This window comes from Fringilla coelebs, assembly GCF_963513975.1.
Source record: "Fringilla coelebs genome assembly, chromosome: 11".
Lineage (NCBI taxonomy): Eukaryota > Metazoa > Chordata > Aves > Passeriformes > Fringillidae > Fringilla > Fringilla coelebs.
The window spans coordinates 7247430-7273722 of record NC_140037.1 but is presented as its reverse complement, the minus strand read 5'-3'; the positions used below and the strand labels follow the sequence as shown (position 1 = coordinate 7273722).

General features: G+C 48.7%; 1 protein-coding gene across 1 annotated transcript in view; it reads right to left on the bottom strand.

Moving 5' to 3' along the window:
- Positions 1–613: 613 nt before the first annotated feature.
- The window catches only part of TRPC5 (transient receptor potential cation channel subfamily C member 5), a gene marked incomplete at both ends in the record, with an annotated part of 68142 nt that continues 42462 nt past the window's right edge, over positions 614–26293 (bottom strand). Inside the window, 5 exons of the mRNA XM_084212775.1 lie at positions 614–1348; positions 2011–2100; positions 3777–3818; positions 4670–4876; positions 22574–22769. Coding sequence (XP_084068901.1) covers positions 614–1348; positions 2011–2100; positions 3777–3818; positions 4670–4876; positions 22574–22769 — 1270 coding nt within the window. The remainder of the gene's footprint in view (positions 1349–2010; positions 2101–3776; positions 3819–4669; positions 4877–22573; positions 22770–26293) is intronic.

The window sequence follows — 26293 nt, the reverse complement described above, 5'->3', positions numbered from 1 at the left end:
TAGCAACAAAAACATGTTCCAGGTGGATGATCAAAGGGGTTTCATATTCAGTAATACTTTACAATATTAATATCGTGGCCTGAAAAAACAAGCACAACCCAAAGAAGTCATATTGCTTAAAGGAAACAAAAAAACCACCAGTTATAGGTCAAAACCCTTTAAAAAATATTTTCAGTGTGATTCTCAGCCTCCTGCTGAACAGCTGTTTGTGTTGATGAGGAAAACTGAGCAGGCTGCAGAGCCAGTGGTGCTGGACAGCAGCACTGAAACCCAGCTGGGGTGGGATGGCGATGGGAGCACTGGAGAAATCCTTTCCTCAGCCACCTGCATGCCTCAGGTCTGTGGGGTTTGGAGACTAAGACTGCACCCAAAGGGATTCCTGTGGTTTATGGCAACCTTATAAATGGTGAAACCATTGGTTTAGTATTAGTGAGTGTAAGAAAAAGCAAATTAAAAAAAGTGCAGATGGCTATAAAATAGGCTATAACGTAAGTAGGCTTACACTTTTTTTTTCACCTGTGGACAGAAAGGAAACAGTGATGCTGAACCAGATGAGAGCAAACAATTACCAATACTTGGCTGAGTTTTGCAGTGAGAGTTAAGAGAGCTTTGCTCAGAGCCGGGTGGTGACATGATCCTCCTGCCCATCTTTCCACTGGTTTATAAACAAGTCACAGGCCTCTCCCCACGAATCAAACACATCCTCTGACGAGTCTATGAGTTTGGAGTTAGAGGAACAGATACTGGAAGCACAGTGAAGGGAACTGGTACAAACCACAGGGCACTCCTTGCTCTGTCCTGTGAGTCTCGTGTTCCCACTGTAGGCCACCTCATTGAGGTTAATTTCACTTTTGGAACAATTCTCTTCCCTCTCTCTGTCCATGGGAGAATATTTAATGTCCTTCCACATGTAGTGTGGCTGGATGATGCCGTCTGAAATGGTGTACATGGGTTCTGAGCTGGGCTCGGGCACGTGGCCGTTCATCTTGGAGAAGAGCAGGCCCAGCCTCTTGAAGGATTCCTTCTTGGAGCTGGAGAGCCTCTGCACTCTGTTCCCGTTGCGCACGAAGGAGCGCTTGCTGATCCCGTTGCTTTTCGGCTTCTCCTCCACCATGTTGATCCCAGACATGGTTTTAATCAGGGCAGACACGTTGAAGTCCTTCTTCTTGTTGGCTACATTGAAGGACACGCTCTTGGCTCTGGGTTTTTCTCCAGCACCCTCCTCGTTTGTCTCCTCCTTCTGGGACACCTCCGTGCTGCTGGTGGAGTAACTTCTCCTCTGGGGCTTCCTGTTGCCTAAGAGGTCCAGAACTTCATAGCGAAAGCTCGAGATGTCCTGTTTTAATTCCTGGGGCAAGAGGAGACAGGAGTTAAGCCCTGACACGAAGGAATGACCCCATTCCCTCGGCAGAGCTCAGCTGTGCCAGCGGCTGGTCCCAAATCCCACGAGAACATCACACCCACGGCCAGCGTCACACAGAAATGTGTTGGCAGTGCTGAGAGCTGGGACCTCACAAGGCTGTTGTCTCCAAAAGCTGGGGACTGATGATCAACCCCCCCTGCACACCCCGGAAAGTCAGATAAAAGAGTTACAGAAGAGGGAAAACGGCTGAAATATGGCAGGAATCCTGTCTGGCTGATAGCCCCAAATTTACATTTGTTGGTGAGTGTTCTTAATATCCATCCACCCCAACCCATTCCTCAACTCTGTCTGCATTAGGATTGGGAATGTGATGTTGACTCAAACCACATATTTCACTCCTATTCTTTTCCAATGCTTTTGTCCGCATAGCATATTGTATTTTAACATATGGAAGGTGGTCATATAGGAAGACACTCAATAATAACTCACTCTGCCCACAAGACCCCACAGGCCCATCAGATGCAGTCCCAGCTCCAGTCACAATCCTATTTCCACACACCACAAATCACCTTAACAAGTTAGTGCAAACTCTGCAAGTGGCTGTTTGAACTAATAAAACAAATTATTATTGAGGAATAATAAATTACCTTGAAGTTTTCTTCAGTTAAACCTTCGTTGGTTTTGGAAGTTCTTATCATTGCAGCGACGTATCTTTTCACAAGATTTCTTATCACTTCCTGGAATAGGAAACAGTCCAAGTGATTCAATTGCTAGCTCAGCCCAAACTCTGCTCTTGCTGCCTTTCCCTGAGCTCTTGCCAACAGCAGCTGTCCTGACTCTGCTGGTTAAAAACCACTCACCACCAGGAACAAAATGCTTCCTTTTAAGCAGAGCAAACCTTGGGAAGGGGTGATACAGCTTCCACCTCACGGATGCTCAGTTTTTAACTAAAGGCAAAGCAGTTGTTTTGTGCTGGGGCTTGTAGATGTGCAAGTCATGGAGAAAAAAAATTCTAGGAGTGCTCTCTCCAAGCAGCTCTTGGATGTGCTCTTTAATCTCAGCTGCTGAAAGGTTTTACAATTACCAATCTCATGTGCACACTGCGTCTTGTGATGGGTTAAATTTGGCATCTGAAGGTGGTTTATCAAGTATTTGAAGCCAAGGAGGCCCTGTTGGCAATAAATAATGTGAAGAACAGCCAGGATCCCATGGGTCAATGGACATTCCCCTCAAACCACATCTGCAGCTGCCTGAGTGCTCCCTAAGGGCAGAAACTCCTTTAAGGGTGGCTGCACCATGCGTGGGCAGCACTGGAAGGGCCAAACCACACTCTCAGTGACTTCTTCAGGGACTCTCACTCCTCTGTGTCACCTGTCTGCTACACTCCATGTTTTTGGTTGGATGAGCTCCATTTTGCTCTGCTCACGTCCCTCCCTGATGGCTTCACAGGAGCAAACTGGCGCTTTGAGCTTGCGCATTTATCTGTGCCAGCCAAAACACAGCCAGGCTGTTTGTGCCTGCTGTGTGCAGGGAAGAGACTACTCCAAACCTGCCCTGAATCTCCCCCCCTTCCCAAACAAGCCAGAGCAACACCAAGCTGAAGATGGTGTCTGCAGCGAGGCTTTGCTGGGAGGTTTTTCAGAGATCCCAGTGTCGCAGCCGTAAGCTGTGCTGTGAAGTCAGAAAGCTCCATATGCCAGTTGTCAGAGGTGACTAATTATGTTAACCACCAACTTCTGATAAAAGTGCTCTTCAGAAAGCAGGAGATGTCTTAAGACAAATTACTAATGGCTTTTGGCAGTGGAGCCTAACGCACCACCTAACATTCTGGAGAATTGTTTTCCTCCCAGTGTGCTGGCATAATACATCCCACTGAATTCAAGGGCTGAAGCTGGTGCTTTTAATGAACTTTCATCCTTTTGTAGGTTGAGTTTAATGAGTACTTGGTGACAGGCAGGCTGAGAATAAACAAACCAGCAAGATTCAATAAAGGAATCATTCCTCCTTCCCGAGCTGTCCCTAACAAAAGAATATCCCAACCACAGTCTGAGTTAGGGGTGCTTTACAAAAAGGAGCAAGAGAGGAACAATTCAGGAGCGTAAAAATGCTGCAGAAATAGTTTGAATCAGGATGTCCTGACAGCCTGATGGCAATGGGGATGTGACCTTGACTTCAGCAGCCACACTGATACCTGCAAGTTTTCCACTATTCCAGAGGGGCTGAAAGGCAAGGACAGATCCACTGAACCATCCACCTCCAACGAGGAAATGCTTTAATCCATGATAAGCTAAATCCTCTTAGAGGACCTACACTTATCAAAATATATTCTGGAAGCAAGCAAGAATTGAGGTATTGGAAAATGAGGAGGTGAAAGAAAACAGCAAGTAAAAACTTGATGTGCCCAAAAGTTTACCTGGTAATGTTGATTCTGAATCAGGTTGTCAGCGTGACGTTCCTGGAAAGAGAAAGGCACAGGGGTGTCACCTGTCTGCTCCTGCCTTTAGAGCTCCCCATGGCTCTGAGCACGTGTCTCAGGCTTAGCTGGGGGTGTGTTCTGTTTGTCATCTGTTAAAGGTGAGGCAGTTCTCTGCTGTGCATGGGGCAGTTTTCTTTATCTCTCCACAGCCCATCCTCCCTCCAGGAGATCTCTGCTGTCCATGGCCAGGGAGTGTCCCTGCAGGGCTGATCAAATTCCACCATCCCATGGGGAGATGCTGTGCCCAGGGCAGGAGCCAAGCATTCCTACCTGGATACAATCTGCCCTGGAACAGCACAGCAGCCTTTGCCCCCTGCATTCCCAGAGGAGCAGCTTTCTCCTGCCCTGCATTCCCAGAGGGAGAGCAGGCCCATCTCCAGCAGCCCTGCAGCTGCAGAGGAAAACTCCCCCCTTGTGCAGGATCCTGCTGCAGCAGAGCCACAGCTGGCACTGCAGGAGGGCTGAGCCCCCCTGGGATGGGGCTGTGCCCCCACCCTGACACACAGGGGACAGGGCAGGGGCTGACTCTGGCAGGGTTTGTTTTGTTTGTTTGTACTCTTGCATTTGTATTTTAGTTTTCCTAATAAAGAACTGTTATTCCTATTCCCATACTTTTGTCTGACGGCTTCTTAGTTTCAAACTCATAATAATTTGGAGGGAGGGGGTTTACATTTCCCATTTCACAGGAGGCTCCTGCCTTCTTTAGCAGACACCTGTCTTTTCAAACCCAGACAGCAAGTGATGAGCCAGCAGCCCCCTGCTGATCCCTCCCAACCCTGAACATCCCCAACACCCCCCAGACACCGAGCACAAACCCGTGAGCTCCTTACTGTGAATGTTTTGAGGTTTTCGTGCCTCTTCTGTTCGTTGTCAGAGTCATCTCCTGGGCACAGCTGGTTGTGGATCCACTTGCAAAGGTACCAGACCGACTTGGGGCTGGGGACAATGTTAAAAGGAGGGGGCAGAGTGGCGCCTTCGTCGAAGTAACTCATCCAGAGCTTCGTCCGCGCAAACTTCCACTCGATGTCCGCGTGGTCCTGCGGGAGGAGGGCAGAGACCATCAGCAGCTGCAGGCAGCTGTGTTCCTGGAGCCAGGCTGAGCAGGGGAGGGCTGAGGGGTTTCCCCAGCTGCAGGAAGAGCAGTGGCACCCCTTACATCTCCCTCGCTGGGGGTGGGTGCAAAAAAATTGGTGTGAAATGTAGCTGGGGTGAAAAAAATACCCAGCACGGAGAGACCAGAGGAGAGCAATGCCCAGCAAGGAGAATTCCCTGTGCTAGAGGCCAGAGAGCAATGCCCAGCAAGGAGAATTCCCTGTGCTAGAGCCAGAGGAAAGCAATGCCCAGCAAGGAGAATTCCCTGTGCTAGAGGCCAGAGAGCAATGCCCAGCAAGGAGAATTCCCTGTGCTAGAGGCCAGGGGAGAGCAATGCCCAGCAAGGAGAATTCCCTGTGCTAGAGGCCAGAGAGCAATGCCCAGCAAGGAGAATTCCCTGTGCTAGAGCCAGAGGAAAGCAATGCCCAGCAAGGAGAATTCCCTGTGCTAGAGGCCAGAGAGCAATGCCCAGCAAGGAGAATTCCCTGTGCTAGAGGCCAGGGGAGAGCAATGCCCAGCAAGGAGAATTCCCTGTGCTAGAGGCCAGGGGAGAGCAATACCCAGCAAGGAGAATTCCCTGTGCTAGAGGCCAGAGGAGAGCAATACCCAGCAAGGAGAATTCCCTGTGCTAGAGGCCAGAGAGCAATATCCAGCAAAGAGAATTCCCTGTGCTAGAGCCAGAGGAGAGCAATACCCAGCAAGGAGAATTCCCTGTGCTAGAGGCCAGAGAGCAATATCCAGCAAAGAGAATTCCCTGTGCTAGAGCCAGAGGAGAGCAATACCCAGCAAGGAGAATTCCCTGTGCTAGAGGCCAGAGAGCAATACCCAGCAAAGAGAATTCCCTGTGCTAGAGGCCACAGAAAAGCAATACCCAGCAAGGAGAATTCCCTGTGCTAGAGGCCACAGGAGAGCAATACCCAGCAAGGAGAATTCCCTGTGCTAGAGCCAGACGAGAGCAATACCCAGCAAGGAGAATTCCCTGTGCTAGAGCCAGAGGAGAGCAATACCCAGCAAGGAGAATTCCCTGTGCTAGAGCCAGAGGAGAGCAATACCCAGCAAGGAGAATTCTGTGTGCTAGAGCCAGAGGAGAGCAATACCCAGCAAGGAGAATTCCCTGTGCTAGAGCCAGAGGAGAGCAATGCCCAGCAAGGAGAATTCCCTGTGCTAGAGCCAGAGGAGAGCAATACCCAGCAAGGAGAATTCTGTGTGCTAGAGCCAGAGGAGAGCAATACCCAGCAAGGAGAATTCCCTGTGCTAGAGGCCACAGGAGAGCAATACCCAGCAAGGAGAATTCCCTGTGCTAGAGGCCAGAGAGCAATACCCAGCAAGGAGAATTCCCTGTGCTAGAGGCCACAGAAAAGCAATACCCAGCAAGGAGAATTCCCTGTGCTAGAGGCCAGGGGAGAGCAATACCCAGCAAGGAGAATTCCCTGTGCTAGAGGCCAGAGAGCAATACCCAGCAAGGAGAATTCCCTGTGCTAGAGGCCAGAGAGCAATACCCAGCAAGGAGAATTCCCTGTGCTAGAGGCCAGCTTTGTCCTTAAGAGGTTGTGCTTATTAGCTCACCAAAGCAAGAAGCAAGAAAACACATTTCTTATTTTGCTATTTGCTAGCACTTTTATTATCACAAACCACTGTTCCTCATGTCTAAATCCAATGAATTATCATATTCTTCCCTGGGAAAAAGGTCTTCCATAGTGGTTTTTGATTTGTTCTTTATGGCCTCCATTAATTCTGCTCTTATAAGGAAATGACACATTTTATGTGCACCGTATTTTACATTTTGCCTCTGCATTATCCTTACAGAAGCCAGGAGACATTTCACTCTGGGGTTGGTGGGTTTTGTATTTATATTATCACCATGATGGCTTGCTGTGCCCTGGTGTTTTTCACCCCAACAAAGTGGAGGTGGGAAGTTAACACCATCAATTCCCAGCTGGACACAGGTCCATACAGTCCCCAGGAAAGGAATGCTGAGCTATGGAAGAGACTGACCTTACAGACTTCAGAATAGCTGTGTTTGGGGAGCAAAATTTAGTCAATTTTTAATGATGGTGGAGCCAACCCAGTAACACAGTGCACATTCCCTCCAACACCAGGACAGAGGCAGCTCCCTGCAGCCAGAGATGCCGCAGAGACCCAAAAGAGATCTCATACTGCTTTGTGCTAGTTTTAAAGTTGAAAAAAACGCCACTGCTTTGTAGGTTCTGCAGAAATTCTGACATTAGGCAGAAAAGGGGGGGAAATAATTTGTGCTGAACGCAGCTGGCACCGGCAGAGTGAGCAGAAATGTTGTAGTGTGTGTTGTTAGCACTGCAGAGCAGCGCTAAGCTGATGGTTGTGACATTTCAGCATTTGCGTGAACGGTGTCTGACACCAGATTAAACCAAAGCCACGGTGATTCAGGCTAAGAACAGCACAAGGTGGGAGAAAAGGACAATGCAGGGCTTTAATTTTCTGAGGAGATTTCAGCAAGGCTGGAACAAGCAGCTTATTGAGCGAGGGGTGCTGGGCTGCAGCTCTGGCAGGCAGGCACTGAAGTGTAGGACAGGGAGTTTAATAAAATATTGCTCAACATCTACCCAAAAAATTACTACACTGGCTCTCTGGCCACGCTCCAGCGCCCTGACACAAGTAAAATATGCTCACATTTTGACAGTGAGGTGCAGCTGAACTCCATTTTGGTAATGTATTCAAATTATGTGCAGCCCTGGATTTAGAACGACTGTCTCGGCGGCCCGGGAGCACATTAATCTCTGCAGATGGCTGAACCAGCCCAGAACATCATTGTCCCCTGCCAGTTTACCACAGGGGCTCTTTGCAAGCCACAGGGAAGCTCAGAGGGGCAGCCTGTCCTGCCCCTTTTTCCTCAAACACCATCACACCCCATGAACAGGTGAGCTGCAGCATTGCTGTGAACTGTCACGAGTGGATGCTGCTGGAAATTGAGTCCTGGGTAGTAAATAAAAGGCAGTTTGTAGCAGTAGGAATAACTGCCACCATTAAAAAAAAAAAAAAAGAAAGAAAGAAAAGAAAAAGAACAACTCCTGCTCATTTTTAGTTCATTTGTCTCTTCCAGAGGCAGGGCTGGCTGCTCCCTGCCCACACCTGAAAGCTCCCTCATGCCCATCTTTCCACCTGAGCCCTTCCAGACCTGGGCAGCTTGAGCAGAAACAAGAGGAACAATGGGCACTGCAGGCCAGGTGAGCCCAGAGGGACCAGGGAGGGGGAGAGAAGGGGCCTGAGCTGCACTTTCTGTGCTTCACCTGGATGTGGAATCATTACCATGGAAAAGCCCTCTAAGACCATCAGCTCCAGGCAGAGGAGATTCTGTGACTGCACAGTGAAGCTCAACAAGGCTTTTCCCTTGGGGAGTCTGGAGGCTGGTCTGAACAAATCCCTGCTGGTCTGGGTGTGTCTGTGGATGCTGGCTTCACCCCACCTGTATTTCTTCTCGTGCTGTCTCAGACAACAGGTGCACCAAACCTCTCTGAAAGCTCCAAGTGTCTTTTCTCCCCTTCTGTGTTCTGCTGCTGCAAATTCCCCAGAGTTTGGGAACGCAGCCTGTCTCAATTATTCACCTTGATGTTTTGTGAACCTGAGCAAATCAGATGAGAGCTCCTGGCAGCAGTTTTGTGTTGGAAATATACAGCAAAGAGACACTTCAGTTTTACTGACAATGTCTTTGTGTGCCAGGAAACCACCATTTTCTTGGTTAGAGCTCTCCTTAGAGCTGTAAGCAATAAAATCCTCGCACAAAGCTACAGCTTCCCGAACTCTCCTCCCTGTGCTGAGCACCAAAAAGCCACTTCAGTGTCTGTCCTGTACCCAGTTCAGACCTGGAGCACCTGGGACAGACAGCCAGGACATCAGGAATGTGGCCCCGCCAGGTGTGCTCCGGGTTTGGAGTGTTCCCCCAGTGACTGCTGGCCCCTGGGCAAGAGACACATTTTTGGGAGCTGCCTGAGTCTGAGCAGTGAGTGCAGGATCCTCCCAGACCTGTGCTGCCTCCTGCAGTGCTCTTGGGTGACAGCTCTTTGGTGACATTTATAATAAGCTCAAACCCCACATTCACTAGCTTTGCCAGCGTGACCTTGCTGCTTTAGGAATTTTAATCTAAGTTGGGATTTCAGTGTCCTCTCTTTGAGAGCTTCTGTCTCTCTCACCCTTCTTCTTGTCACCATTTTCTTTCAAGCACTGCTCAGCGTTTCAGCTATCAAACACTCCACACTTAAGAGGGCCGAGCCCTCAAGCTCAAAGAACACATGAACTCAAAGGAACCAGCACTCAGCTCTGCTGTGAGGAAAAAAAACCTGTCTCACTTCCCATCACAATGTGAATGTGTCATCCTGGCCACATAATCCTCTTGCAAATCTCTGCCATTTGAAGTGAGAATTAATCTCCCACCAAGATTTCCCTGTGGGATGGCTGAGGCCATTTCACTGTAGCAGTTGCAAATATTTTCTAATTCAGTCAAAGCGATGTATTCACAGATGTGCCAGATTTTAAATGATTACCTGCTACACTAATTATCCAGGGTAATTCTGACATTAATCTCCGTCCTTATCTCTGTGTAGAAAAAGCGTTGTTTACAGTTTCTGAGATGTTTTCTATAAAGATTTCCATCACCTCTCCTCCTCGGGCCATGCAGGGTGGGTCACACTCTGCCAGTGACAGCAGTGAGTCCTGAGCCAGCCACACAGACCCAGCTGGCTGGGAAGGGGCTGTCTGCATCAGGGGGACACTCTGCCACAGCCTCCGGGCTCCTGAAGCTCTCCAGGAGTTATTCCAGCTCCCTCCTGCCTGGGAAGCTGCTGCAGGGCATCACTGTTAGTTCCTCTTAGCACACAGGAGCTGAAGCTCATCCTGTGGAAAGCCTGTGGCAAATCAAGGCATGGAGTCCCATCCCCTGGCTCTATATTCCCAACACCCCTGGGAGCTCTGGGATAGCCCCAGGATTTGGTTGGCTCAGGGCTGAGATGGATTTTGGGCACCCTGTGGGTTTTGCAGGCGTCCCTGCACTCTGGACCAGGCTGGTGCAGAGCTGTGGCTCAAACCCTCATAAATTCCTTTATTGTGAGGGTGCCAGAGCAGCTGGGGCTGCCCCTGGATCCCTGGCAGTGCCCAAGGCCAGGCTGGATGGGGCTTGGAGCAGCCTGGGACAGTGGGAGGTGTCCCTGCCCATGGCAGGGGGTGGAATTGGATGATCTTGGAGGTCCCCTCCAACCCAAATCACCCCAATATTTCTCTGAAAGCGAATGCTGGGGTGATTTGATGCTCAGCAGCCAGGCATGCTGAGATCCTCCAACTTTTCCACTGTGGAACAATCCCAGGATGATCAGTTGCTCCAGCTCCTCTGTGCCACCCAGAGGTGCCCAAGGGCTCCTGCCCCTTCCTCTGGGACTCCCTGGGATGCAAATCCTCCCACCTGGAAGGAATAACCTACAGAGAGCTCCAGCATCACTCTGGCTGGCACCAAAAGGGCTGTGTGAGCCTTTCTTGTGTTTTATTACACAACAGGCAGTGGCTAGGCTGGGGATCAGGCTGCTGCCTGTCAGATGCAGATATAGATGGCTCTGACAGTGCCCTGGGGACCAGGCTGTCTGGCTGTGGCTGAGTGCCTCTGGAGGAGGGAGGAGAAGCTTTCTAGTTGTGCCAGGAGTGCTGGCAGGATTTCTGCAGCAGGAGCAGTTCTCTGCTGCTGTCCCACCCCAGGGAGAGCCACCAGCAGCCCCACAGGATAAGGATGTGCCCGAGCTGGGCTTTGCTCTAGGAAGGAAGGAGGAGATGTCACATTTACCTTGAGCAAGGGAGGCTGGCTGCCCCGGAGGCACAGGAACTTCAAAGGTGCCTTTTTTGCTGTGTAATTAGCAGTGCTGCAAAGCCTAAGAGAAGTCATTAGACCCCATTCAATACATTTCTCTCTCCACGTGCCTCTTTATTGCTCTGTGCTCAACCCAGAGCAGGAAACTGCACAGAAAACGAATCAGGGCTGGCTGTTCAAGCAGGCTAGCACAAGAAAGATGCCCTTGTGTGTCCTGAACAGAAAGCACTGCAGAAAGAGGGTCAGGAGAAATTTAATCTTTACAGAGCTCCACGCAGGCAACTCTTGTGCTGTTTCAAAGCTGTTAATTTTGTAATATGTGTCAGGCAAACTGGAAATAACATCAGCAGAGCTCGGGGGTTTGGTGACAAGCTCAGGGAAGCAAGCAGCAAAATTCCAAGCAGGCTATTTGACGTAAGTGGTGCTTAACATTTTTCAAAAGAAAGGATGTCATAGAAAGAAAAAGTCTGTGAGAAAATCAGGAAGCTACAAAGTCAATTAATGCATAGGTAATTCAGCTGCAGCTGGCAACAAATGACTTTGCTTTCAAAGCTGGGGATGACATACTGAGGGGTAAGAACTTAATAGGATCAATCTCCAAAATAATGCAAGAAAAATTACTAAAGGAGGACAACCTAGCATTAGGAAAAGCAATTAGAACAGTCAGGGCATGAGACAGCCAGAGAAGAGATGAAAGCACTGAGGAGCACAAGGCAAGTCCTGGGCAGCTGCAGTGGCAGTGCCCTGGGACAGCCAGCCCCTGGCAGAGGAAAATCAGGGAAAACCCACCTGGAGCAGGGAAAACCCTCCTGGAGCAGCCCCTGCAGCAGCAGGTGAGGAGAAAGGGAGAGCAGCTCCAAGGGGGACACAGGGGGGTTTTGGCTCCAGCACAGAAAAGGAGCACGGGCAGGTCCTGAGGAAATACTCACAAATAAATACTGGCACTGGGAAACAAGGAAAGGGAATTCTTGGAGCAGGATGCAGGTAAATGACTTCAGGCAACAGCTTCCCTTGTCTGGCAAAAGGCAGCAAGGCTCTGAGGTGAGGAAGGCAAACAGAGCACAGAGGAGAAAAAACCTCAAATGCCAAGTTTTATATAGCAGGTAACCCATCACTGGGACTGTGAGCCTTCAGAACATGAAAGCTGGGAAAGATCCCACATGGCAGAGCCTGTGAAAGAACACACTGCAATGGAGGAAGGGAGGGAAAATGTCCTGAATTTTGCAGTGTCCAAGGCCCCCCACTTGGGAATGGCCAGTGCAATGTCAACAAGAGACAGCACAGGACCTGCATTTTGTTAGAAGTTGGGTGAAGGACTCCATCTCTGGAGCACAGCCAAAGAGGTTCAGGAATTATGGAAATGGAAAAGAAAACCACAAGTGGTTTCTGAACGCGCCAGGAGGGGCAGAGAGCAGGGACATTTCCCCCTGGGTGACAGCCCAGCAGACCTGTCACAGGAGCTGTGGCACTGCCCATCCCTGCCCAGAGCCTTGGCTGCTTCTCCCAGCCCCAGGGAATCAGTTTGTTTGTACTTGGAAAATGCGTGCTTTAGCATCTCTGCTATTTATAACTTCCATGTGCAGAAGATATTCATAATTAAAATTTTTATTATGGCTTGCAATGCTGCATTCCACAATGTATTTAGGTTATATGTACATATATAGATATATATCAAATACTTTTTATCTCCCAGCAGCATCTTGGATGGAAGCAATGATAGCTAATGAGAAGGCCAGGGAATATTATATTGGAGAAAACACAGAGAACTGGGGATTGTGCTGGTTTTATTGCAGTTAAATTATGGGAACTGACACCTTTTTTGTTTCTGCAGTCATATTCCAGTTAAGTTCAGTTTTTATTTTAATAGTCAAATAAATCTGAGCAGTGGGAAGGTCATGCAGAGAAACAGCTCTCTAAAAGCCTCGGCAGGAAGATATCACCAAGGCTTTGTTCTTCCTGCCATCCATTCTTTCTCCTCCATCACTGCCTGATCAGAGCCTCTTCTCATGCTGAAGGTCAGAGAGATAAGGGGAATCTGTGCTGATAACTTAACCACCTCCAGCCAGGTCAAAACCAAAACCTCACATGTCCTGGAGAACTGGAGGGCTGAGCAGGTATGGATAACCCAAAGTGTTGGAATGCTGATGACTCTGTTAGTGCTAGGGCAAAAAAGAAACAAACTTGGCCTCATTTTCACTTGCCCTATTTCCAGAAGATTGTCTTTGGTTTTTTTCTGCATAGCCAGTCAGGTTGGGATTTGATCCTCAAAGGTCTTTTTTTTAACCCAAGAGTCCATAAAGTTCTCATTGCTAAAGGAATCATATCTGCATTACACCTGGAGACACTGCTGGGCTCCAGAAAGTGGCTGCTGCTCTCTGAGCAACCATTCCTAAAGCTCAGGAATCAAACTCAGCTCTCTATTCCGGCCTCAGGGTGCTCAGTCTGTCAGTCCAGGCCACCTGCTGCAGGTGGATGGGAACCTTGGACTCCCTTGGACACAGCCAGGATGATTCCCTGGCACAAACTTGCCCTGGCAGGAAGGAGCACTGCAGAATTCACCACCTTGCACTCAGTGCCTGACCTTGGCTCCTCCAGCTGGGCTGCTGCAGGTGAACTTCAAAGGGGAAGGACAAACCCCAGGCAGAGCCCAGGAACCAAAAACCAGCCTGTGAGTCACGGTGTCCTGCTGAGGATGGAGCAGAACACCGTGAAACTGGGCTGGAGCGGCCTCTGGGGGTTCTGGAGGTGCCAGGCTTCACCTCCCCGTCCTAGGCTGACATTAGGATGCTGGTACCCCCATCTGTGTGTGCTGTTTATGCTGGATATTATGGTCTGTGCCTTCAAGACTGGCTCTGCAGAGGGAATGTTTTGTTTTGGCTCGTTATCAGCCGCTCCCCCACGGCCGGCAGGACACACAGACGGGGCAGTACATAGTGCTGCTTCTGCTTTTTGCTGGGCTTTTGGCTTTTGCTCTTGCTTCTGCTTGCTCCTACTTCTGCTTGCTCTCACTTCTTGCTTCTTCTCATTAGTTAGATTAGATAAACAATCCAAATTTCGTCCTGGACTGTTTCTCCTTTCCTGTTTTGGATCTACTCGAACCTGTTCCGGACTGGGACTTGGGAACACCCAGAGTTTGCACCCTGTGGCTGCAGCAGCTGCCCCAGCGCTGGAGGGACTGATAACAGAGGAACCACCCCCACAGAAACTTTCTGAATTTGTCATCTTTTTCAGAGCAGTGACAGAGTACTGTCACGCAGTATTGTTCATTTTGTGTGCTGGGGGTGCTGTTCCTGTTCAATAAACAGGTTCTTTGCACTTCTCTCTGAGGAATTCTTCCCAAACCAGTTGCAGGGAGGGACCATGTGGGTTTGCTTTCTGGAGGGGCCCCTCTTTGGGGATTCTCTCCCAAATTTGCCCTAAACCAGGACAGAGCCCAGGAACCAAAAACCAGCCTGTGAGCCACGGTGTCCTGCTGAGGATGGAGCAGGACACTGTGAAACTGGGCTGGAGCAGCCTCTGGGGGTTCTGGAGGTGCCAGGCTTCACCTCCCCAAATCTCAGCATCCCCTCGTCTCCTCAGAACCAACGGCAAGGCTGCTGCTCCTCGTGTCCCCTCCCTGCTCCTGGCAGGAACACGACTCTGTGCAAGTATTCAGGCACCAAATGCCTCCGTGTTCTGCTCTTTTATGGCTGCCCATAAACTGCCTTTCCTCAGCACTGCAGTGGGGCTGGATTATGTGTTTTACTGGGCCTGGAAAGGTCACAGCAGCAGAGGGAGCAGCAGGTGCCCAACACCTCTGTAAGGCAGCCTGCTTGCACAGCCACTTAAATGCAGTGCCTGAGCTTAGCTGCCAAAAATTGAGTAATTGCTCAAAAATTAAAAAATCCTGCGTCCCGACCATTTAAATCCATCCTTGAGCCAAAGGAAAGGGACAGATTATAAATGTATGAGATTGTACAAGTCTGTAAGTGAACCTTGAGCTGTGCAGAGAGCACTGGCTCAGGAGAGAAGGCTCTGTGTTTTCTCCCCCAAAAAGCAGGGGTTGTAGCTGAGTAGCCACTCAGCTACAGGGAACAGGACCAGCAAACAGAGACAGGTTATTAATCACATCCCCATTTAATTAGGAGAGGTTGTGTGTGTCCTTTCGCCTGTATGATCAGCATCCATTTATTTGCAAGACTGCAGCAAGTTGCAAATGGAAATCTCTGAAGCACTGGCATCTAAAAAGTCATTATTTCAGAGAATTCTTAGTAATAGAGCTGTTTCCATTGTTCAGCACCAGGGGAAGGCTCTTCCCAGATAAATCCCTTTTAGTATTTCACTGCTTTTTCCTCAGTAATATTCTCCCTTTATCTTTCACTTTTCCTCTTTTCTCCTGCCTTTCTAACAAGAGTCCCCTCGATGCAGAAGCACAAGATAATGCTAATTGAGCTTGTCAAGCCTAAATAAAAGATGGGATAATGCAGGGGCTGCAACCTATGTGGTTCCATCTGGATACTTCAACTTCTATCATGTAGCAAGAGCAAACCTTGCTGTGCTGCTCACAGGAAATGGGCAGAGAGTTATTGACCTGTCAGGCAGGGCACTGGGGTGTTAACCACACCAAAAACCTCCAGAGGCCTGAAAATTCCAAAAATAAATGCCAGCAAACTCCCTGGAATATCTTAAAATCAGCCAGGTCTCATCTACAGATTGCCAGCTCTTCTTTTTTTATTTTTTACTTGAATGTAACTTTTCTGCCCCGAATAAGCCCCGAGATGGTTTGGCCAGGGTGGTTCCCAGGGACACATGAACTCCTGGATGGAAAGATGGAAAGAATGGAAAGATGGAAAGCAACAGAAAGGCTGAACCTCCTGATTCTGCTGCCAGCTCTCAGAGGAGAGGCAGGACTGGACCCCAGGATGGAGCACGAGCTTTGTCTGGTCTAAGAACAGAAGATGCAGCACGAGAAGCTGGAGCACATCGAGTGCCTCTATTCAGAGGCTCTGCAAACACCAGATGAATATTAACAATGTGATTCAAGTCCATGGGTTACATGTAATTAGGCCAAAGCCAGCAAAAAGACAAACAGTTCTACACCTTCAAATGGATCCTCTAGCTTGCTAACAAAAAGCAATTAAGCTGCCTGCCAGTCTGGAGCCAGGCTGCAGGGCTAATTTCACACACACACAGGCTGTATGGGAGCATCCCAACTGCTGCATATTTCCCTTCACTTTCCAATAAAAATCTGCTGGCAGTCCCCCACACCCAGCCACAAGGTGCAGAGGGAGCACCCAGCCTTGGGAATCAATCCCACTGCCTGAGAGGAGGGCTGCAGCTCCTCACAGGGAACAGGGAGTGGGGGTCACATGGATTGCACTCCATGGGAGATGGAACAGAAATCATGGAGTCAGGGAATGGGCTGGGTTGGGAGATCTGGGGTTTCTGTGGCTGAGATGACCCCGAGGTATTAAAGTCTCTTTTTCTCCCAGCCCCGTGACCGAAGAAGAAGTCAAGATTTGTTGGTTCTGCCTTTCAAGGTTTATCTTTTCTTATCTGTTCCATTCTTTCTCTGCCCTGCTGAGGTCTGTCCAGCAGGTTGGGTTATAGCACACTGCCTGCCCTTGGGGTGCTGTTGGCTTTTATACTAAGAACTACATGTATTTTATTTACAATAATTTTCCAATACCTATGACCTATGTTAGACAGTCTGTCTCTGCTCTAAACCAATCCAGAAGTGTCACCATCACAGCAAAAGATGGAGGACAAGAAGAAGAAGGACAGGACATGCCCAGATTCCTCCATCTTGCCTCCTGAACCCCCATTCTAAATCCCCAAAATTCTACTTTTTCACCCTGTGACAAATTCACTGCCATTCTACTCAAACTCTTGTGGCTTGTAATTCTTCACACAAAGTTGGTAATTGTTTCCATGGGCTAAAATCAAAGGCACAGGTGTTTTTGACTCTGTGCCAAGGTCTCTGAGCCTCCTGCCAGGGTCTCGAGTCCTCCAGGGCAGCCCAAGGAATGTCCTGGGTTCCAAAGGGAGGGACCTTAAAGCTCATTTTATTCCAACCCTCTGCCATGGCAGGGACACCTCCCACTGTCCCAGGTGCTCCCAGCCCTGTCCAGCCTGGCCTTGGGCACTGCCAGGGATCCAGGGGCAGCCACAGCTGCTCTGGGCACCCTGTGCCAACCCATCCTCCCAGGAACAATTCCCTCCTTATGTCTGATCTAAACCCACCCTCCTTTAGCCCAGGGCCATTCCCCTGTCCAAGCATCACTGAATGCACTGACAGTGCAGAATTTCCCATTTCAATTAATTATTGCTGATCCACAGATGAGTGCAGTAATTGAGATCTGGGTAATTACAGCCGTGCTGCAGAATAAAGCAAAGGTGAAATGACCAGCAGATGTGTGTGTTGGTCAGCAGGAGGCTCTGAGGGCCACAAAACCGAGGGACAAAGAGGGGTATTCACTCAGCTGGCACACCAAGGGAGAGCCATTTCATCCTCTTTGCAGAACCTCCTTGTTTCACTGCACCATAAAAAGCTTCAAGAAATATTGATCCCAGCTTGTACTGGCAACACAACAAGAGCATAATTTCATTTCCTGCTGTATTACAGAGTTAAAAACTGATGGCTTAATTTCTAAGAAATTCAAATTAATGGTGCTGAAATGGACCTGGGAGATGAACATTTCCTGATGCTGTAAAAGAGCTTAGTTCTGAGACCAGATTCAGGAGCTGGCCTCACCTCTATAGGAGAACACCCACCACCCCAAAATCTGCCAAATGCACGGACTGGGCAGCTGTTGTACCTCAAACAAAGTTTATTGATTCATAAAATTCCTCCTTAGCAAAACCACCAGGTAATAACTGTGCAGGTCGTGCAAGCAGAGGAACATTTTCTGACAGTCCTGAGGGTCACAAATCACAGTGGGGGAAGAGAATTTCTGCTGGTGTTGTGAATTAAACTGGGTAGCAATTACTGCCATGGTGCTGAGGGAGTTCAGCTGCTGCAGAAAAGGGGAGGAATCTGTGTGCTTGCAGAGGAAGAAAAGTTTGAAACTGCCCCCTGGGAGAAATCCAAAGTTATCTTGGAAACAATGTAATAGGGAGCTGAAAAATCTTTATGTTTCTCTGTGCCTTAATTTTTAAACTCTCTAGCCTGCAAAAATTGAGAAAATTCCATATCTAATATCCCTATACTTACAGTCAAAGTTTTATTTATTTTTTAGCTGCACATGCCATTTCTGTTTCGTGTACAGCTTTTGTTTTGCTATGCAAAATATTTCTTTTCTTCATTCTTGTCCTTAACTACTCGTGCTAATCCACTCCCTTTAATTTCATCATCCAAAACTGCATCCTGAGCTTGGTGTCCAATGCCTTGATTCCTGCAACCCAAACACTGGAAACTAAGCTCCAATTTGGACATACTCTCAGAGACACACTTAAAACTTTTTTATTATTTTAAAGACTGCAGCCTTTTGCAGGAACAGCTGTCTGAGATGAGCTAACTTGAAATAACAGAGATACCAACCAACAGGAGGGTACAAAATACAGTACACAGAAGAATTTTGTAACTTTGTGCTGGCTGCTGAAGTCATTATTCCAGCATCACACACGGACACTGCATCACACACTCCAGGCTGCAACACCTTCCCACATGGGAGTCAGAGGGAATTTTTCTCAGGCTCCCTTGGGTGTAAGTAATCCCTGAGGTATGAAGCATCTTTGTGGTTTTATCCCAGGACATCTGAAGGCTGTGAGGGCTCACATCCTTCCATCCTGCACAGCCTTCCATCCTGCACAGCCCCTGCTTGCTGCTCTCCCACTGGTATCGCTCCTGCTGCTGCAGAGTCACAACTCCTGGTGCAGATCCAGTGACTAACTCTTGCCTGACTCCCCAGAATAATCACAGGTGTGGCCACAAGGAACAGGCTGTCAGGAAATACACCTTAAATCCCTGCAGGTGTTCCTGCCCCCGAGGGCAACCCCCGGGCCAAAATGCACCTGTGTCCTGGGGAACACCAACTATCCCCCTTATTCTGAAAAAATCAGGAGGATGGGATGGCTTGATGAGGAACAGCCCAGCACACAGAGTGTCCTCATCACCCACTTACAAATGATGCAGCCACCTGGCCACTCTCACAGCATTCCCTTGTCCTTCCCCTTGTGATTGTGACAAATTCCTCTTCCCATCCTCGGCTAATGGCATTGTCTGGAAGGTATTGAGATGAGGGAGCTGGCAGTGCATAACATCCCACTGCATCCTGTGCTGCTTGTATAAAACATTCTCATCTTCCCATATTGAAGCACAGCGAGCTATGGAAATTTGGGGCATTGCATTTGGATTTTGTTTGCTTTCTTGGTGAAAGATGGCGTCTGCCATCACCAGAGTATGGTTTGGCAAAGGAGAAAAATGGGCTGTCTGGAAATAATCGATATTGAAACTGCTTCAGGGCACTCCTGGAAGTATGTGTTGTTTATTGAAGTCTGAAACAGCTGAGGAAAAAACCAACAAAATTATGGCAGAAAAGTTCTGCCTTCTCTGAGTCAAGAACCCCTTGAAGCAGGGGTTTTACTCTTTGCTCGCCTTGCCCTGCCTTCCACAGACACGGGTGCTTTCATGCTGTGTGCCTGCAGTGCCTAATGAGGCACCAAACCCTAATCCTCAGACTGGGGAGACACAAGGAAGGGCCAAGGAGGAGCAGCCCAGATCTCCTTTCTCAAACCTGACAGCAGAAACTCATGTGTGAGCACAGGAGAAAAGCTGACCTGAAAAACAAGTGCTGGAAATGCATCAGGTGTATCTGTCCCTGCAGGAGAGGGGGGGACAAAGTCTGCACTGCAGCAGTGCCTGGGGCTCATTAACAAATGGGATTAATGAAGATGTCCTCAGCACTCCCTGCAGGGGAGTCAGCAGGCAGAGATGCACTCTCATCTCACCCCCGTATCTGTTTTATTGCTCTGCAGTGATGTTTGTGGAAATCCTTTCACAGGATTTCCTGCTGATGCAGAAGAAGACCTCCACCCCACCCCAAGGACTCCTTTTCCCTCCTTCCCCCTGGAATGCTGCCATTCCACGTGTACCCACTGCAATAAAAACACCAGGAGGAAGAAATGCCCAGTCTAGCACCCAGCCTGCTGCCATTCAGCAGGGGGTGAACCTGATTACAGCGGGTTAATTAATGCCCCACATTTGTAAAGCTCAACGTTTATTAACGCCTTGTTTTCTTCGGGGGAGAGATTAATTGATGTTTGCCCTGAGAAAGCACACCAAGGAAATCTGTCCCTGAGAGGAAGCATGCAGGAATGCAGCTTGCAGACCCCAGCTGGGCAGAGATGGGAAGTGCCTGCTGTCATGAGTAAAAAAAAAAGAGTTACCCATTTTTTTAAAAAGGTTGTAGAATTGCAAGTTGAGCCAGTTCTGGCAGAGGAGAGTTCTTTGTTAGCCTGGTGTTGTAATCACCTGGTAAGAGTCTGTTGGTAACTCTCTGTTGTTGAGAATTCCCTTTTTGTCAGTACCACCCTGCCTGCTGCCAGGAGGATGGCATCCCCCCTGATAACCTCGGAGCCAGGATGCACTAGGGCAAAGCCCCCACCAAACTCAGCAAATAAACCCCCAAAACAACGAGCCAACCCAGAATCAAGAGATCCAAGTGATGTCTGGGCATGAGGAACAAAGTCCAGAGCCTGCAGAGACGCTGAGACCCCTTTTTGCCTTTCACCATAACCTAAAGATGTTGGCTGGACAGAGGAGCTGAAATGTCAAACAGGGAAATGGGGGATCCCTGATTGCTCTGGTGAGGATGGAACCCCCAGCTCTGCCCATGGATTAGTGGACAAAGCTGCACTCCTCCTCCTCCTCTGCACAACTCCTGGGAACAGAGGTGGTGACCCATCAGCTCTCCCCCACCTGAGCTGATCACTTTATTAATAAAGCCATTAAAAAGGACAAAGATCTCCTGCCCTATTTATTTCACCTGCCTCCTGCCTTCCTAGGAAACATCACTGCTCTGGGTATCACCTGCAGCCACACTTTCAGTGAAAACAAAGTCTCCTGTAGCATTTCCAGGGTCATCTCCCCAACTTCCCAAGCAGGGGCTGGTGCTGTTCACTGCACTCCAGGCTTGGCCTCAGTTATCTGGAGAGTTCAGTCCTCCAAGGGCAGACTTTCTGATGGGGCCAGTCCCCGGAGCCAGCTGCTCCAGACACAAAACCATTAACACAACAGCCCTCTCTGGACCCTTCTCTGCAGCTAATTGTTATGATGGGTTCCTCTAATTCATGGGGGATTGTGTGTAATGTGTCATTGCATCACTGGAATTATTCAGGGGAAAGAATGATGAGTGGGTTGTGGCCCAGTGAATAGCAAATACTGCTATTCTTGTGCCAGTCTTAGGCTGGGGCTTTGTCTTAGTGACAAGCCTGTTCGATGACAATAAAGGAAAGGGAATTGGAGAAAATGGCCAAGGAGAGAATCTTTGTTTTCTGTCCCTCATTCCAGTCTCCCTGGAATGTGAGGAGTAGCAGTGAACAAAGAGAGAGCGCTGGAAGCATTGAAACACACTGATAAATGCCTTTGTGATAAACTGCTTTTCTGCTCATCTGGAAGGTCAGTGGTCCAGTTTTTCTCATACTTTTTACCATGATAAAGATCAGATGTCCAAAAGAATCAGCAATTTGACCAAGTGAATTTAGAAGCCACTTGAATCAGCAGATAATCAACAACAATTGTGGAACCTGTTCAAGAAAACAACTCAATACTCCCCTCTGTGCTTTAGCCAGGAAAGGAACTCACCCACACACATCCCTGGAGACTGGTCCAGGAATTTGGAAATGGAAATAATAGCAGAACTGCTTCTGGTTCTGTTTTTGCTCTGGTTTATCTTGTAGAATAAAACAAGAGTCACCCAAAGCAGAGGAGGAAGCTTCTACTCTGTCTGTACTGAGTGACCAGGCAGGGACACAAACAGCTTCCCCCCACTCCTGTTTTGCTCCCAGATGCTGCAGCAGTTCAGCACCTCTCTGTCTCCAAACCTATCATGTTAGTGGTCACAATGGAGAGGAAGTGCCCACTGGTTCGCCTGAAGTCCTGTGCACACAAGATTTTGCTTCCTTCCATACTCTTCCTGATCTAAAGAGCCTTAAAATGCAGAGCCACGCTGCTTTAGCTTTCAGTCTGTTGACAAATTTAATCATCGAGGTACAGATTGGCTTTTGGGTACACAGAATGAGATTACAGTGGAGAAAACAGTTCTGAACATTCAAATGAAAGTTCAGTTTGATAAGGGCTCTACAGCCCCGAGCTGCCTCAGCTCAGATCCATCCTGCACTGGGATTACTCAGGAATCTCACATGGTTATACAGCCAGGAGACTCTGGTATTACAGATGGACATGATCTAATTTCAAGTGGGAAGACTGTGGAAAAAGAAATTGCAGGACTGGGCTCCTGACACACGTGGTTTCACATGAGAAAGCAGAAATAGGATTAAAAAATATACCACAACACCCACCCCCCAAGTTCCAACCAAACATCAGGAAGCAGTGGGAAGGCTTCCCTTTATACACCCAAGGTGGTCAGCAAGGTTACTCCACAGGGGCAGACAGGGGCAGACCACAGCCCATGAGCCTTTTCCAGCTAAGAAGCTTTACAAACAGAGCAAAACCTCCTCCTCAGGCACGATTCAGCCTGGTGAGCAGGAATCCCAGCTACCTGCTGGCAGAAACTGGGGGCAGCAGTCTCCAGCAGCCCAGAAGGGACCCACTAGCTGCACATCAGCCAAATGAGGCACACAGGGAGAAAGAGCAGCAGAAAGAGAAGGGGTAACTCACAGCAATGAGCTGGTAGGAGTTGTTCATCATGGCTATGAGCATGTTCAGCAGCACAACGAGGGAGATGACGTTGTAGGTCCCAAACATCGTGGCCCCAACAAACTCTGTGAACTCGTGCCTGGCTTTCACGTTGGTGACATAGAGATTCAGCAGCCCAAACACAGACCAGAAGAGTGACTGGAGGGTCTCAAAAAGCCTGCAAAGAAAACAGATTTTTAGCTGGCTGCCTGATGCTGGGGGGTGGAAAATTATCTTCTCCCACACAGATATTGGGAGACACCACAGAGCAGCCACTCAGCACAGCCTTTTATCCCTCCCTGGGGACAGCCTGTGCCCAACCACAGTGACCCACCAACCAATGCATGTGAGAGCTGTCCCACCAACAGCATTTGCTGTCTGTCCAGGAGCTCAGTCCACATCCTTGTGAGATGCAGCGAGCACAACTTCCCCAAGGAACCCAAGGCTCTCTTTCCCACCCCGCACACTGCAAAGAACAGCCACAATATATTCCATTTAATTAAAATTGCCATGCTGCGATGCTGCTGCTCTCTATAAACTCTCCTGTTTAATCAGTGCCTGCATCATTAACATGTCTGCAGGATAAATGCTCAGGGAGCCCAGCCCCAAGCGTGACTGCAGCAGTGAACAGTGCACAACAACGAGGCACCACGAGGTGGGAGGTGGCAGAAATCACAGCCCTTGCACCTTTTGCTCTAATTTGCAGCGCTCTGTTTGCAGTGCACCTGCCTAAAAACACAGCCCTGTTTGCAGTGCACCTGCCCCAAACTCTGCTCTGTTTGCAGTTCACCTGCAATGCTGCTGTATTTGGAATACACCTGCCCAAAACTCTGCTCTGTTTGCAGTACACCTACCCCAAACTCTGCTCTGTTTGCAGTTCACCTGCAATGCTGCTGTATTTGGAATACACCTGCCCAAAGTGCTGCTCGGCTTGGAATACACCTGCCCAAAACTCTGCTCTGTTTGCAGTGCACCTGCCCCAAAACTCTGCCCTCTTTACAGTACACCTACCCCAAACTCTGCTCTGTTTGCAGTTCACCTGCAATGCTGCTGTATTTGGAATACACCTGCCCAAAGTGCTGCTCGGTTTGGAATACACCTGCCCAAAACTCTGCTCTGTTTGCAGCGTACCTGCTCAGAAGAGTGCTGTATTTGGAATACACCTGCCCAAAACTCTGCTCTGTTTGCAGTTCACCTGCCCAAAATGCTGCTCTATTTGGAATACAGCTGCCCAAAATGCTGCTCAGTTTGGAACACACCTGCCCAAAGTGCGGCTGTGTTTGCAGTGCACCTGCCCAAAATTCTGCTCTGTTTGCAGTGCACCTGCCCAAAACTCTGCTCTGTTTGCAGTTCACCTGCAATGCTGCTGTATTTGGAATACACCTGCCCAAAATGCTGCTCTGTTTGGAACACACCTGCCCAAAACTCTGGTGGCTCTGAGTGGTTGGAGCAGCAGCTCCCACCCACCACGGGCAGAGTCCCTGGCAAAACCCTGCAACCACTGCTCGGTAATGACTCAGATGAAAGAGAGTCATCACATTAATTCAGCTCAAGAGTTTCTCTTCTTTTGAAGGCTTCCTGCCCTAGATGAACCAGACCTGACCCCACTGAGCTGCTGAGATCATCCCAGGTCTCTCTGCTCCCAGTGACCTTTCGCAGTCACGTCAGACGCGTAATCAGCAATCGAAGTAATTGCTCTATTTGGGCATCTTTGTTTTGGCTTTCCAAAATATGGCCTTTAGATCATCCAAAAATGACATTTATATGCCTGTTTAAGAGTTCCCATTTTGGCCTGAGGTCGGCAGATGTTTTCAAATGCGACTACTAGACACAGCAATATGAATAATTCAGATGTTTTACTTGACATACCCGGAATTTGTTCTCCCATCATCTCCAGGCATTTGTTCACATGTATCCCCCTGCCTTATATGAGGATTCTGTTTATGCTTTGTGGATGTAGCTTATGTTTTTCACTGGCCAAAATCATAAAGATGCTCCCTCCCAAAAAAACTCCCTCCAAAAAAACCTCCCTCCCAAAGCTCAGGCTGTTTATTAGGCTTATTAAATAACCAAGGTACTAAAATACAGATTAACCAAAGAATGCCAAGCATTTCTTTACTAGAAGTGGTGGAGTGCTAGCTGTCTTTTAAAATATTTATAATATTTTTAATGTTAACAGGAGAAACACTACTTGGGCTACAAGGTACAAGAGAGGCAGGAGTTCCAACCATTGAACTGAAATCAGCTCCAGAGCAGTGAGAATGCTGAGGTGCTGTGTCCTCAGTGTTTAATGACAGGACAGGTCCACAGCCTCTTTGCACAGTCCACCTTTCAGAGCAGGCTCACACTACTTTGGAGAAGCAGCTATAAAGAAACAGAGTTTTGGAAATTGTGATTGAGAGGCTCTCGTGTCCTGCTGAGTGTATTTTGAACCCTAATCAAACAGAGGGATTCTCAAAGCTCCACCACTCTCCATGGTGGCTTAGAGAGAGCAAGTGCCCCCTCTGCCACGGGAACCTGTGCCCAGGGGAATGGCAGAGAGAAGGAGACAGCAGGCAGGGAGATGTGACTTCCTCCACCCCTTCCTCCTCTACCTCACTCTCCTCTCCCTCCTTCAGTTGCCAGCATCACAGCTATAAACATATTTTCCAATCATCTGCCTAAGCAGCAGGCACTCTGCTTTCTGAGGGATGGCAAGGCCAAAGCAGAAAACCTTAAATTATTCATTACTTCCCCTCATTGCTGTCACAAAGGAATATTACTTTTCCATGATCTGCGTGTGCAATGCAGAAAATTTCCTCTCCAAGAAAATGTTAAACCCACCCTTTGAGAGTAAGAGGAAATAACGTGCCAGTAAACAGGAGTCACACTTGACACAAGCTGCACACGCACCAGGGGTGTCCTCTTTGCCCCCCTGGAACAATTAGAGCTCATTGTGTGAGCCCAGGAATGCTGGTGGGAATCAAAGTGCACTGACTCAGAGCTCTGCAGGTTTATTCCTTCACAAGGAATGAGCCATGAGCAGAGTCAGGGTCCCCAGCCCTGGCTGGGCTGGCTCCAGCCTCCTTTGCTTCCCCCCCCCAATAATATTTGGATCTGCAGCTGCTCCTTCCCAGCCACTGCCCCATGCTGTGCATCTGCTCCCCAGCCAAATGTCAGCTTGTGCTGGGGGTGTTAATAAAGACCATTTAAACTTTTAAGAACACGTTAAATAAATTTCTTAAGCGAGCCTCAAACAAAAAGTACCTGCAGAGCGTTCTGTCCCCTGCCAGGAGACCTCACTCCTAATGGATCCCCTCCCACTGGGATTTTGTTTTACACAAACCTCTGCCACAAAGGCTGAGCCCCCTCAATTTCCTTTCCCTGCTACATTCCCTTGGCAGGGGGTTTAAATGAATGTTGGGGTGGCAGAAATTGTGGTTTAAGCTGATTGACACACTTTCTGCTAAGTGCTTCTTGTATGATTTTTAGCTCTCAAGACGTTACACCTTCTCACAGGCTTCAGGATGGTTGGTTGCTCGCTTTGGCTTTTTTTTCCTGCTGGCCCAATGTTCTTTTTCTTCAGTCAAATCCTGCTGTTGTTTTCTCCACTTACCTGACACAATGAAATCTGTAAAAAACCCAGCGTGCAGCGGTGGCAGGCCCAAACCAGAATGCAGAACTGAACACATCTGTTCACCACAGCTCCAGAGGAAGGCAGGG